The 13,326-nt window shown below is 47.3% G+C and overlaps 1 protein-coding gene and 1 long non-coding RNA gene across 5 annotated transcripts in view; one reads left to right on the top strand and one right to left on the bottom strand.

Moving 5' to 3' along the window:
• Positions 1 to 101: 101 nt before the first annotated feature.
• Positions 102 to 10,113, top strand: LOC117244873. Its single transcript, XR_004498757.1, has 2 exons — positions 102 to 4,980; positions 9,672 to 10,113. It is a non-coding gene; the product is annotated as an uncharacterized LOC117244873 (long non-coding RNA).
• ARHGEF4 (Rho guanine nucleotide exchange factor 4) overlaps positions 6,079 to 13,326 on the bottom strand; it is a 209,755-nt gene continuing 202,507 nt past the window's right edge. For all 4 annotated transcript variants that reach the window (XM_015637472.3, XM_033516791.1, XM_033516792.1 and 1 more), the window contains 6 exons: positions 13,002 to 13,234; positions 11,610 to 11,739; positions 10,693 to 10,824; positions 9,491 to 9,734; positions 8,812 to 8,889; positions 6,079 to 7,633 (listed from right to left, as the gene is read on the bottom strand). In XM_015637472.3, the coding sequence (XP_015492958.2) occupies positions 7,476 to 7,633; positions 8,812 to 8,889; positions 9,491 to 9,734; positions 10,693 to 10,824; positions 11,610 to 11,739; positions 13,002 to 13,234 (975 nt within the window). In that variant the 3' untranslated portion in view covers positions 6,079 to 7,475. The remainder of the gene's footprint in view (positions 7,634 to 8,811; positions 8,890 to 9,490; positions 9,735 to 10,692; positions 10,825 to 11,609; positions 11,740 to 13,001; positions 13,235 to 13,326) is intronic.

The raw sequence follows: 13,326 nt of genomic DNA on the forward strand, positions 1-13,326 counted from the left end.
CTGGAAAAAGCAACACATGTGGAAGAGGAAGGTGCAACGTGACTGCATCAATCTGCAGGAATAGTGTTTCACTGCCAAGATTATTGCTACAGGTAGCTTTAAGTAGTTGAGCTTCTAAAATTGTAGCTGAGCACAAGGGATACCATGGACAGATTTTTTTTTCAGTGTGTTTTACCTCGAGCTAATTGTTGGTCAGTTATCCTGGCATTACATTCATGTTACAGGTAGATAGGTTTGGGAGTCTATTTTGGAGAGCACTGCAGCTAATGAAAATTCATAATCCTCAACCAGTGGGTTGCTGAAATCTGGGATGCTATAAAGGGAAAAGCTGTTCCTCAGGATGGTGCTGATCATGCTCAGGCTAGAAGGATTCTGATGTAGCTGTTCTGGGAACAGCTTCTGTTTCTCCTGTTGCTGTGAAACATGACCTGGTACTGTATTCAGCACCTGTAAGGACATGGTACTGAACTCTTTCAGTCTCTAGATTGAGTTTCTTTCATGGTGGTTCTAAATGTATCCATGGAACTGCCAGACTGGTGGGTCAGTAATGGTTTGACTTTTCCCTGTGGCCAGATTGATTTTTGCAGTGGCAGTGTAATTAATGTGTTACCCTCCCCTCCCTGAGAAGTTGATTAATTGCTGTGGAGGTCAGATGCATTGATAAGAACTCCCTCATTTAGGGGCAGCTTTGAACACCTGGAAACAGCCAGAGCATCTTCCAGGAAAGTATCTGCTCTGTTAGTTAGTGATTGGTAGAAATCAGGCAAGAAATTTTGAGTTTCAAGTTTTCCTGTAACTAATTATGGGCATCACCAAAACTTGCTGTTTCTAAAATCTTGCTTTGGATTCTACACTTCATGGCTTGCTGTAAACAAAGTCAGGTGACAGAAATAGCTTCATTGGTGAGCTCTCTTGGAGTCAGAACTGAGGTACTCATTTCTATTTAGATGGGACTTTTTTTTTGGTGTAAGTGTTGCTGAATTGCATGGATAAAATGTCTGACTTGTGTGTAGGAGGCTAAGTGCACTCCAGGATTTTATTTCAGTATCCATCAGGCTATATTAGCTAGCCTGGCTTAATCATCCATGATGGAGGCTATGTGGTGACTTCAGTTTTTTAAAATTTATTTGAAACAGCAGCCAGAAGTCTTTGGCCACTGTGAGAAGTTGGGTTGTGTCACAGGGAGAATTGCAGACATAAAGGGGAGACTGTTGAGCCTCATGGGTACAAGGAACCCCCAGTTGTAGTCCTTGGTGGGCTAAGAGATCCTTCCAACATAAATGTGACAGAAAGAACTTGACACCGAGCAGCTCAGCTGTCAGCTCGAATTACCACAGCTGGGCCTTCATTTTTGGGCTGTAGTAATCTCCTTTGTAGTGCTTTACAATAACTTTTTCTTCTCTGGGCAAGAAAGGAAAAATATGTGGACAAATTGAGGCTTCAGAAAAGGAAGGGGAGCACACCTTCCCCAAGTTTTGCTTTTGCCAGCCTTGTAAGAATTGTAATTGTGTGAAGTTCCCAGCTGAGCTCAAATGCAGTTCCTTCTGCTTCAGTGAACACGTGGCTGTATTTGGGGATAAGGTTTTTCTTGATGGTGTGATTTAGATAGCAAGTATATTATTTCAGGTTACTGGAGGTTGAAGGAAAAAGCCACAAATTATTATCAAGCCTGGGTAATGGGTGGGTGCTGCTTAGGAGAAAAGGGAAAGAAGTAGGTGTGGAAGGATAGAAGGAAGAATGCTGTTACATTGCTGCTGCAAAGTCAGTAGTTAATGCTTTATGAGAGGATTACAGAATTATACAAGACTTAAAGTTGATAACTTGTTTATTTCCCATCTCACAACTCTAAATGTAGGCAGTCACACACGAAGGTACACAGCTCTGGGTAAGTACCACAGGTATTTCATTTGCACAGACTGTGAAACAGGGAGCTGCTTTGGTGGCAAACTTGTGCAGAGGAGAAGTTCAGGACGTGCAGAGAGGAAGGCTGTAGTTGCAGGGGGAAAGATGTCAGGAGTGTTAAGCAAAAAGAACAAGCAGCCTGCATTTTTCCTAGAAGTGCCAGCACTGCCAAAGCCATGGGATCTTAGTCATGTAGCTTGTTAAGGAAATGTGTGAGACACAGGAGAAATAAGGTGTGAGGTTTGAATGGCAAGGCAGGACAAGCTGAGATTGCTGTGTGGCTGGCAAGGAGCACCCTTTGGCTTGTGCAGAGCCTGCAGCTGTGGCTGTGAGTGGAAAGGAGGTGACTCCACTCTGCTGCCTGGAGCTCTGGTCCCCTGCTTGCATAGCACTGGCAGGGCCTGCAGGAGGCATTTCTGTCTGGTGCCAGGTCACACTGCTGCCTGCAGCCTGGAAGGTTGATTCCCTCCCCACAATATCCAGCTAAAAGAGCACCACTGTGTCTTCAGGGGGTTAAAATCAGCTGAAAACACTTCCATTTTTTTTCAGTTAATTTTTATCCACTATCAAGATTCTTATTCTTTAACCCATTACCTACCTGAAGACCTGACCCTACAGCTTTGCTTAGGCTGGGAGCTCTGGGACAGGGAGTTTCTGCTGGCAGGCTGGTACAGGACATTCTAGTTGGTAATTCAGGTTGTACCAGGGTGGTACTGCTGATGTCTGCAGCAGTGGAGAGTGCTGCCCACTTTGGCAGAGAATGTGAGTAGCAGCAGGCACGAGCTGAGGCTCCAGCACTTGAATGAGGTGCGAGCAGTCCCCTCCTTAAAGCTTTAGGAGTTACTGTTCTATCATATTCACTGTCCAGATGGGCTTTGGAATGCCCATAACCCTCATGGGCAGGTAAAAGGTGAAACTTGACAGGAGAATTAAAACAATTGAAGTCACAACAATAAAGAAGCAATCAGCCCTTGCTGGATGCTGTCCCACCTGCCAGGTGCTGACAGCTCCAGGGTCTGAGGGGTGCAGTACTTGTTCAAAGACTGATAGTTGCATACCAATCTTGCCACAGACCTCTTGAATGATGCTGTTACATGAAGATGTGCTCCCACTACAGTAAATTTGGAGGAGCAAGCCTGATATTTTGACACATCAGGTGAAAGGCCTTTTAATTTAAAAAAAGCTAACTTCTGTCATTCTGGCATCCCAAGAAATGAAGCATTCTCAGTTTGAAGTGGAGATTCTTTTGTTGCTTGCAGGTGCCTCGATTCTGAGTTATCCCTGCTGGTGACAGAGACCTGGTTTCCAGGTGTTTTTGGGAAGCTGTTGGACACCCAGGTGCACATGGTTGGTACATGGTTGGCTCCTGGATGACAGTGCTGTGCTGGCTTTGCAGAGCAGTGTCCTGCACTGTGGGAGTCTCCTGCCATGCACTCGGTGAGGCCAAGGACTCTGCAGGACACAGATGGGGTTCCTCCCCAGCTGGCACCCCACTGTCCTTCAGGGAATGGACAAAACAGGAAAGATATTAAAGACTGCTTTGGGGGAGCTCTTCTCTCCATGGGAACTGACCTAGTTTTTACCTTGAGTTAGCACAAAGACAGTTTGTGCTGGTTTTAATGCTATTAGAACTTGAACAGTGTATTGCACCCACAATGTCTGAAACAGATATTCTAAACTAATAGTTCAAAATAGAGCTTTTTTTTTTTTTTTTGGTCAGAGCAGAAACTACATTATTTAGCAGCCACTGGTTCTCTTCACTTTAGCTGGTAACTGAAGGAACTCATGTTTTTGATTCACAAGCTTTACATACTTCTGTTTTATTTGACCAAATGAAGTCTGGGCAGTTTTAGGTCATTAAGACACATGGCTGCTTTTACAAGAAGCTTCCTAAGTGGATACCTGCAGAAGGACAGGAACAGATAGAGCCAACACCCCTAAACAAAAAACCCCAAACCACCCCTGACTCCAATCCCTTTGTCTCCTTTATGTAACTCAATGCAGAACTGTTTATCTGAGCAGTTCAGCTGGTTCTGCCCTAAAATTCAGAAGGATTGGTGGTGTTCACTCACATCAGGAGCTTCAGTTTATTTTGTATGCAAATCTGCATTTCTGGCTCCTGTTGTGAAGGTTCAGCTCCAGAAAAAGGGATGCTGATGGTCTCACATCTGATTCTTCATGTTGCAAATGGACACTTCTTATGGACAATGGTCTTGTCCATTTAGCTCAGAGAGCTTTGTCAGAGGCTGTACCTGACCAGCCAGAAACCCCATTCTCACAGGTTTAGCTGCTGCCTTTGGACACTGTGCACATCCCCAGTCTGGGATGCACACGTGTTCACCCAGGTACTGTCCATTGGCAGAACAATGGGAGTCACTCCAGCCCAAATCCAGATGTCAAGGGAGCAGGAGGGAAATCTGGGCTTGGTTCATCTGTTGCCATCTCACACACAGGTACACTTTGCCATTTAATGAGCAGCTTGGGGGATGAGATGACTTTCAAGTGTCTAATCACTTAAAACCTGAGGAGGTGGCACAGCATCTGTGACAGTTTGTTCAGGAAACACTGAGGGTTATGGTGAGAATCGGGAAGTGGTGCTGGGTATTAAACAAAGGATGGTATTTTGTGATGAAATCCTCTTCAGAGCAGTCTGTGGGGTGGCTGTGTTGAGCACAATGGGTTTATGGGTTTGAGCCTTACCTGTTTCTGTGTTGTTGCTGTAACTCCACCACTTTGTATGATTGGCTTTTTTACCTGATCTCAGTCTTGCATGGGGGATTGGATCCTAGCGCCAAATGCAGCATGCAAGACTAGAATTGCAACTGAGGACACTTTTTAGAAAGAGTACTGATAGTCGAGACTAGAATTCTTCCAGAAGTAATTAACTGTCCATTGACTGGGATGCTGTCTGGCCAGAGAATCTGGTTTGGCACTTCAGAAATTTCTGTAAAAAAAGCGTCTCTGGAAATCCTTTGTGCGCACTGCTCAGAGATGAAGACTGTTCTGGAAGAGCTGATAAGTGATGTGATTATTTTAACTACTCACTGCTTATTTGCTGTTCAGAGTATTGCTGCACAGGTAAGTAATAATAGCCAATTCTGGTGTGTGTTTCAGCAGGGGAGGAAAGGCAGGGGCAGGGCTGTTGCACTTGACAGCCACTGCACTCCAGGATCCTGTGCCACTGTCACCTCATTTACCCTGGGAGAAGAGGTGAGGATTTCTACCAGAGTGACTTCCTTGTAGATGTAAAGCTGAGTATATTAATCAACATTCTGCATAAAACCAGATCAGACCTTGCAGCAAGGGGAGCTTTGAATAGATGGCAGCACTTCCTTCACATTAGGGACAGAGTGGTTTTAAGCAGGGATGTAAAGAGGTTTTAGGAGAATCTCCATCCTTGAGTGTCCCCAGATAGGAGCTGGACAAGACTGTGAACATCCTAATGCATTGTCACAGCTGGTCATGCTCAGTGTGGGGGTGAGGGACGTGATCCTGTATCTGTGTTGGGGATGGGATTGTCCTCTGCCCCTCCACCCCCCTCCACTTGCTACAAAGCTGATGATAAGCTCAGAAAATTGTTAATTTTAGTACTAACAGGTTTTCTTCCTGGCCAATCAAAATAAACATGCCATGGATAAGGAAAGGAGGGTGCAGACACTTAGGGTAGACACAGAAATGACAATTGCCTTCTGTTATTGAGTGGTGCTGGCTGCAGCTGTCTGACATAGCTGTGTGTGTGTCTGTGTGTCAGGGTCTCTTGGTCACCATCTCCCCCAGTGGGTGTCTGTACACACCTGGCAGTGCCTCTGTATCTGCTGGGCCACGAGTGTCTCTGGGTGTCCTTCAGTGTGCCCATGCCTGTGTCTTGGTGTCTGTGTGTGTATGTTGTGTAATACTGCTGCCTGATCTCAGTGGCTTCTTAGAGAGTGATTGTTTATTTCTTTTCCTTTTGCCCCTCCATCCCCCAGCATTGACCCAGTGTCCTCCCCAGAGCAGAGAGACCCCTCTGGTCAGGTCCCTGTGGCCCCACTGTCCCTCCATGGGATGGCTGCTCTGAGGTCCCTGCTCTGGCTGAGCAGCCCTTTGTGGAGCTGCAAGAGCACAATCCTCACAGGGACTTTGAAAAGAAACAGTTTCACACAGATAGACGGGCTGGAGACAAACACAGGCCGAGAGTCACTTTTACAAGTTTCTTTATGAAATTAAATGTTGCCCCTGGTCTGGGGGGAAAATATAGTGCAAGAAGGACTTTGTACATGCTACTGAATTCAGATATCCCTGGATGACCAGACTTTGGTCAGCTACAGCATCAACAAACACTGGATTTCTGAGCTCTGCAGACAGTTAGTGCTCACTCACACTTGAGTTGGAATGAGCTGGTGTCTTCCTTCCACTCTCACAGGATGTCTCCTACTCTAGGGAATTCAGTCAGTATGGCTTCTAACTCTCACTATGGTAAGGCAAATCTTTCTTTTTGCTAACCAAGGTTTAAATTCATTCTTTTTGGCCACCATTTGAAACTTGGGTACTCAAAGTGAGGCTCTTTATGCCAAATTTAGGCCTTTATAAAGTGGTTTTCCATTTTTAAAAGTGTCAGTAACACTCCTTGAATTTGAGGGTCTGTGGGAGTTTGCATAACAATGACGTTGCAGAGTTGAACAGCAGACTCTGACTTCTGGGAGCTAGGTTTGCAAATATTGACCTTTCTTTAAAAAAAAAAAACAGAAAAGAAAAATTAAACAGACAAAACAGGCATCAAGTTAACAACATCTGACAAGAACAATTACAGACTTACAAAATACACAGTTCTGATTTTTACCATAAATAAACACATTACAAACAATGAGCATTTTCATTGGCCAGGAAATATGGCAGAATGATGTAGAGACAAGGATCTAAAGAATTGAGTATGGTATTAATTAGGCACATTTTTCTCTAACTTATGTAACTCAAACCCACTAGAGAGATTCTTCGACTTGACTCATGCTGCAGGTTGGCACAGTTTAATGTAGGACACCGTTCAGCAGTGGTGCTGGACTAAAGGGAGGGAGGAGGTCACAGTGCAGTGCTCACTGTGCTCTGGGTGCCTGCAGAGGCTGCTGAGTTGTTAGCTGGACAGGTGGAGGAGGATCATAGCTCTGAGAAATGCAGGATCGGGGGTGGGCAGAGCAGAAGGGCTCATCCCTCCTCGTCACGGACTCGGAGCTGTTCTGAGCACGGCAGTGGCCAGGTCCATCCCCTGTGACAGCTGCCAGGCAGCAGCGGTGGGCACAGCGGGAAGGAGCGAGTCCAAGTCCGGCTGCCAGCACAATCCCTGGGGCTGCAGCCTGTGCAGCTCCCTGTGCCCGCTGCTGGAGCTCTGCGGCCGGGCACTGCGGCACCGCTGCCCGCGGCCGTGCGAGCGCTCACCTCGGAGCCAGCGCCTCAGTCGGGCTGCAAAATAAATAGGGAAGGCAGGAGCACACGTGCCATCCTCTGTAAACACAGGCTTGGATGAACCTGGGCTCCACCTGCCGGGGCTGACGGATAAAGTGCTTTCTCAGAAGGGCTTCAGGCACAAATAGGGGCTGCCCCTATTTCCGGAAGGGTGTCAGCCTGCTGATGTTCTGCCAGAAGTTCGAGGGCTTGCGCTTGGGCTCTGCCAGCATGAAGACCTGCTGCTGAGGGAGCGTGGTGGGCAGCGTGGGGTGCTTCTGCCGCATCAGGAAGTCGTAGTAGGGCCTGGTGACAGCTGGGAGGAGGAGGAGGAGGAGATGGGAAGCATGTTAGTTGAACACAGCTCCTTCTCCCTGCTCTACCGCCTCCCCCAGTGCCCACTAAAACTGCAGGGCTGTGAATTGGGTTTGTCTTAGTGCTACCCTTCCTTTAATTTATCCTCACTTTCAGCAGTGTCTTTTAAGATTAGAGCTCATGTGGAAGGCCCAGAAATGTGCTGCACAACTGTCAGGTGTTCTACCAGCATGACAGCAGAACTAGAGAGCTGTGGCTGGGGACTGGTGACAAAGCTCACTGGTGCTTTTGGCTGTGCTGGGAGAAGCAGCTGCTGTGCCTGTTACAACCTCCTGGGCTGGATTTCTGAGCAGGAATGCTCAGTGCCTGCGTGGTGGGCAAAGCTGCTCTATGCAGTCTCCTCTAAGGGCTTTGCTCTGTTAGCGTGGTCTGGCCTCCTTCCAAACTTCCCCCTGTTTGCAGCCAAATCTTATTTCTGACCCTTTTTGACATTTAGCCAAGCTTTCTTTCAGGAGATGTGGCTGGGCTTTAAATGCTGGCTGGTTCCAGCAAGAGGAAGTGGTTGCCTCTGTGGGTACAGAGGAAACCAAGCAACACCTCTTCCTCTGAACAAGGAAGAACAAGAGAAGAGGAAGGTGGCATCAGCCAACTGTGCTGTGAGCACAGGAACCTTTATTTTGCTTAACTTCACTCTCCTAATTCACTCTCTGCTAATTATCCCTGTCTCTGACAGGCTGAACGAAGAGCAGTGCTCGAGCATGGTGCCTGCCCCTGGCTCTCTGCCCAAGGTGCAGGTTTCAGAGCACGTTCCACAGGCACAGCTGCCCAGCAGGAACAGCCCCTGCTGCAGTGACCTCTGTGGCCCTCTGTGCACCATGGGGACTACTACAAAACTTGCCTTTTCCCGAAGGGAATGCCATTCTGCTGGGAGAGGCTGTGCACTGGCCTTGGAGCAGAAGCTGCTGGGTTTTGGCAGAGTGCTGATTTTTGCAAAGTGGCTCTCCTGGAGTTAGGAATACTCTCCTGACTCAGCCATCTGAATCTACCAGGAATTGTAGTGCAAATTGTCACCATCTGGCCTTCTTAAGAGTTTGTTAATGCCACTTCATGGAAACCTCTCCCTTGTAGTAAATACAGAGCCACCCCCCATTCCCACAGTGCTCCTCAGGTGTGACTCACCCTTGGGCTTCCCAGCATGGTGCTGCTTGCTGGCATTCAACATTGCCTGCTTTTTCTGCACCTCTGTGATGGAAAAACCTGGAAGATAAAGCAGATTTCTGTCAGCAGCAGCTCATCATTTGGTAGCTCAGGAGAAGACAGGGTAGGCAAATGCCTGAGGTGTGAGGCCACAATTACTGCCAAGGCTGGGGGGGCACAGCTGTGCTGCACAACCCCCCCATGCAGGGTTTGCTGCAGGCCCCTCAGCCCATGCTGCACTGGGAAGAGAAGCCAGTCCAGGCCAGTGGTGGCTGAAATCTTTCAGATCACACCAGGCTGAATTAAGAAGGATTTGGACAAAACAACACAACACAGTGAGAACCCTTGACTGAACCTGTTCTATCTGTTCTGGACCCTACATGTAATGTACTGACTCTTTTGTCAGCCCTGCTTGAACTCCTGAAGACACATCAGCCTCCCTGAGGACAAACTGCAGAGATGGTTTATGGTGGTTTGCAGTTCTTTAATTGCACAGATTCATTCACAATGTGTAATTTAGCAGCCCAGAGCTGCCCTGGAGCATGGATTGGCTTCCCCACCCTTTCACTCCTCAGGCATTAGCTGATGGGTAAAAAAAAGATGAAAAAGCAAAACCAATAATTTTAAAAAACCCAGTCTCTCAGCACTGCTCTTTCCATACCTGTCTCCTGGTCAAGCTGCACCTGCCTCCTCTCATTCTCAAATGCCTTCAGCCAGCGCTGTTTCTGCTCAGGCTTTTTTGCACAGAATAAATGGACTTCCTCAGTGTCTCTGCAGTACAGTTTAAATGCATTTTTCACACTGATATTGAAGTCCTTGTCTTTCCCATCTTCTACATCCAGGATTTCCATATCATCCACGTTGATCCGACTCTTGTAATACAAGATGTCCCTGCGCAGAAGGTCCTGCAAGAGAGATCACAACAGATGTTGCTGTTTCATGGGATGATGGAGCATTTACCCTTCCTGGTTTCACTGCAGTCCTGTAAAAGAAATGAATTCTGGATTTGAGTCTGTGGAACTGCAGAGTGCTGAGCTGCTCTGGGCACTGTTGGGGACCATGTGGCTTCTTGTGGCAGTGGGGTCAGGACAGGCTGGTGTTTGTGTTGGGGCCTGTCTGCTGCATGAAGCTCCGGTATTACACATGATCCCAAATCCTCTTTAAGCCTCTGACAGAAAACACTATTCCAATCCTTCAGTTCCAGTTAAAAAGCAACAATAATGCTAATTAACTCTTGATTTTTTTGTTGACAACCAAAAGTAACTTTGAGAGCAGCGATTTTCATGCCTAAGTTACCTGGAGCTACCTCCATGCTGTGGTGTATATGCAAAAAATAATTGGCACATTCAGTTCTGAAATGCCAGAGGAAGGTACCACTCATTGGCTCCAAGAGGGAAGATTTCTTTTATTCCTCAGCTGATGAAAACCAGCATGAGCTGTACTTCCAGACTTCCATGTGCTGTTAGCATGGCCTTACTGACTGCCAAGGCCCACAGCTGTTCATCAGACCTGCAGTTTTTTCTGAATGCAACACTGAGGTGGAAGTTCAGATGAAAAACAAGGTAGTTAAAATAACTTGTGTGACAGTACTCATTAACTGAGTTGTACAGAATAACCCCACACTAACCCCAGAAGCAGTGCAGTGCTTTTCTCTTGTGCTGTGAGAATTGGGCCAGTAGCTGATTGCTGTGCTCAGGTGCACAGAACACTCCAGGACAGCAGAGAAAAGACTGCAGAGAATGCACAGAGAGAAGGCTCAATGCCTGGAGCACATGAAACCAGGAAGAGTTATGGAAACAAAGGGGTGGAGAAGGAGCTCACTTAAATCCATCAGCACAGCAGTAGCCAGCATTTATGGGTTACCTTTTTGCAGCAGACAAGCTGGTGATCAAAGAGGAAGAACATCCTCTGTTGGCTCTTGGCTTGAGGGTGGGAGATCTTGGCTAATTCCCCAGAATAGATGAGTTCTGAGCTTCTGACTAGGACATCTTCTCCCTGAGAACAGCACAAAGAACAGGTTGGTCTCAGCCTCTTCTGAAAGTGGGAGCCTGAATTCCTGCTGCCAGAACTCATCTGGGAATGAGAGAGACCCACTGTGCTGGAGGACAGTCCTTGGCACATCAGAGAATGGGAACTGAATTTGATTAGAACAATAGTGTGTTAATTTTTTTAATAACTTTTTCCAGGGAGTTTGCTCAGGAAAGCAGCTCCATCCCACACATAAAGGAGGAATATAAGCAGGGAGCTAAGAATTTAGCTTGACATTCTTGGGCAGGGAGACTGTGTGTGTTTATTAAGTCTAGGATTTAGGAATATTTTATTTCTTCTATCTGGCAAAATCTTTTAATGAGTCTACAGGGAACCTAGGTTTCCTCTGTCACTATGCCAGTTGCCTTTCTGCAATAATAACCTGGCTTATTAAGAATTAAGATGTAATTCTGCTCATCTTGAAAGTTTGAAGTCACTCAAGATAAAATGGGGAGCAAGAGAAAAAGAATAGAATTTCACTAACCTACATGCTGATTTCATTCTGCAAGGAAAAACAGGGAAGCAAAAATGCCAGGGAACATGCAAAGGCAGCTGGTCAAGGCAGGTTATATGCCAGACCTGCTCCATTGTAGTAAAAGATCATAACTTTTCAAATAAAAATTAAAGACTCTCCACAAAGATGGGCAGAGAGCTGAGGTGGGGCTGGACAGTGAGATGTCACTGTAGAGAGAAGCTGCTGGAAGGGCAGAAGAGGAACTACATGGGATTCCTGGGGCAGGGGAGTCTCTCACCTCCCAGTCCTCTATGGAGTTCTGCCACTGAGCGATTTTGTCGATGTTCTCCAGCCGCCGCTTCCTCTCGTTGATGAGCCGAGCCACGTTCTTCATGGCGTTTAAGGCAGCCTCCACATCCTTGAAATCCCTGGGGAGGGGCAGAGCATTAGGTTTGGCAGAATGGCACGTGGGTTTTGTACCTGCACTCCAGAGGAGAGCAGCCTGGCACAGAGCTGGGGATGGAACCAGGAATTCCACCTGCAGTCTGTCCCAGCTGTTCTGTGCTGCAATCAGACTCCTGCTCCCGTGGCAGCTTCTCAGACACTCGCTGGTTTTGAGGCACAGATTATGGTCTGGTAACAAATCTAGGCCACCTCTGGGGAAGGGTGAAAGTAATCAAATTTAGCTACAGGGGTGTAAATACGAATTGCTGGAAGAACCTCTAGGTTCTCATTTTCTTTTTGCAACATAATAGAACGTGTTCAGAATGCTGCTGTTCCCAGGCAGGGACAGGGCTGTGGTGCAGAGGTGAAGCAGTTCAACAGTAACTGGCTTGTTTCAAACAGGAGCTGATGGTTTATCTGGCAGGGTAAGGACAGAGGCTCATCTGCCCTCCCCCACACACCATCTGTGGCCACCAGCTAGTTCTGCTGAGTTCAGAGGGGCTGGGAAGTAGCTGAGCTGCACAACTTGGCTCTAAGGCAACTCTCAAAACATCTGTGCACTTCCCTTAAGGAGCTTTCTGCTCCGAGGTCAGCTCCAGACAACGCGCTTAGAGATTTAACAAGACGTGCTTAAAACCGTTCTGGGAAGTACCAGGGCTGCAATTAGGAAGGTGAAATTGAGTCAAACCACAAAGGAGCACTATCAACATTTTCATACAGATTTTTCATGTTTTCAGATATTTAATTAAGCGACAGTTATTTGAGCCAAGGCAGTGCCTTCACCCTGAAAGCGAGTGATGGATTTGGAGGCTCTGGAGCTGAGGGGGGCACCAAGCATGCATGGCTGGACTGCTGCAGGGCACAACTTCCCACTGGGGAAGTGTAGCTGTATGGACACTTTGGGATAAATTCAACCAATGCTTTTGGAGGCAAAGTTCTCAACACCACCACCAGAAACACGTAGCTCCAAAGTACGTGTGTGCTGGTATGGCAGATACTGAGCCAAATAAAATAGAAAAGGGCCATTATGAAGTGGACCTTTTAACCCAGTCTGTGACAGGAAAGCTCAGTGTAGTGGAAAATCATGTACTTGACATAAATGTACCGTTTTTCCTGGTTTCTACAAGGTAACCTGTAAGAATTGTGGTGTTGGCTGCAGTTAGCCACTGCTCTCCAAGCAAGATTCAGCAGGAGCCCATTTCCAGGAGAGCAGCCTGGCTCCTTCCCTCCCCCCTCACTGGCCTACCTGTGCTGGGGGTTGGTGTACTTGAGCAGCTCAGCCAGCTGCAGGGGGTATTTGCAGATTTTCTGCACGGGGGTGAGCAGGAAGCCATCCAGGGAGATGTCGATCATCTTCTGCAGCAGCCGGCAGGCCTCGAAGAAGTAAACGTACTTGTTCACCTTGGTGAGGCGCGACAGCTCCATGCACGCGTTGGGGTGGTTGTTGCAGTACTCAGAATAGATCTGAAACTCTGTTTGCTGCAAGGGACAGAGAGGGATTTACTGCCCCTGTTCCACAGGCCATGCCCTGGCACAGACTCCTCTGTGTGTTTGGGGATTTGTACCCTGTC

This window comes from Parus major, chromosome 9 (assembly GCF_001522545.3).
Source record: "Parus major isolate Abel chromosome 9, Parus_major1.1, whole genome shotgun sequence".
Lineage (NCBI taxonomy): Eukaryota > Metazoa > Chordata > Aves > Passeriformes > Paridae > Parus > Parus major.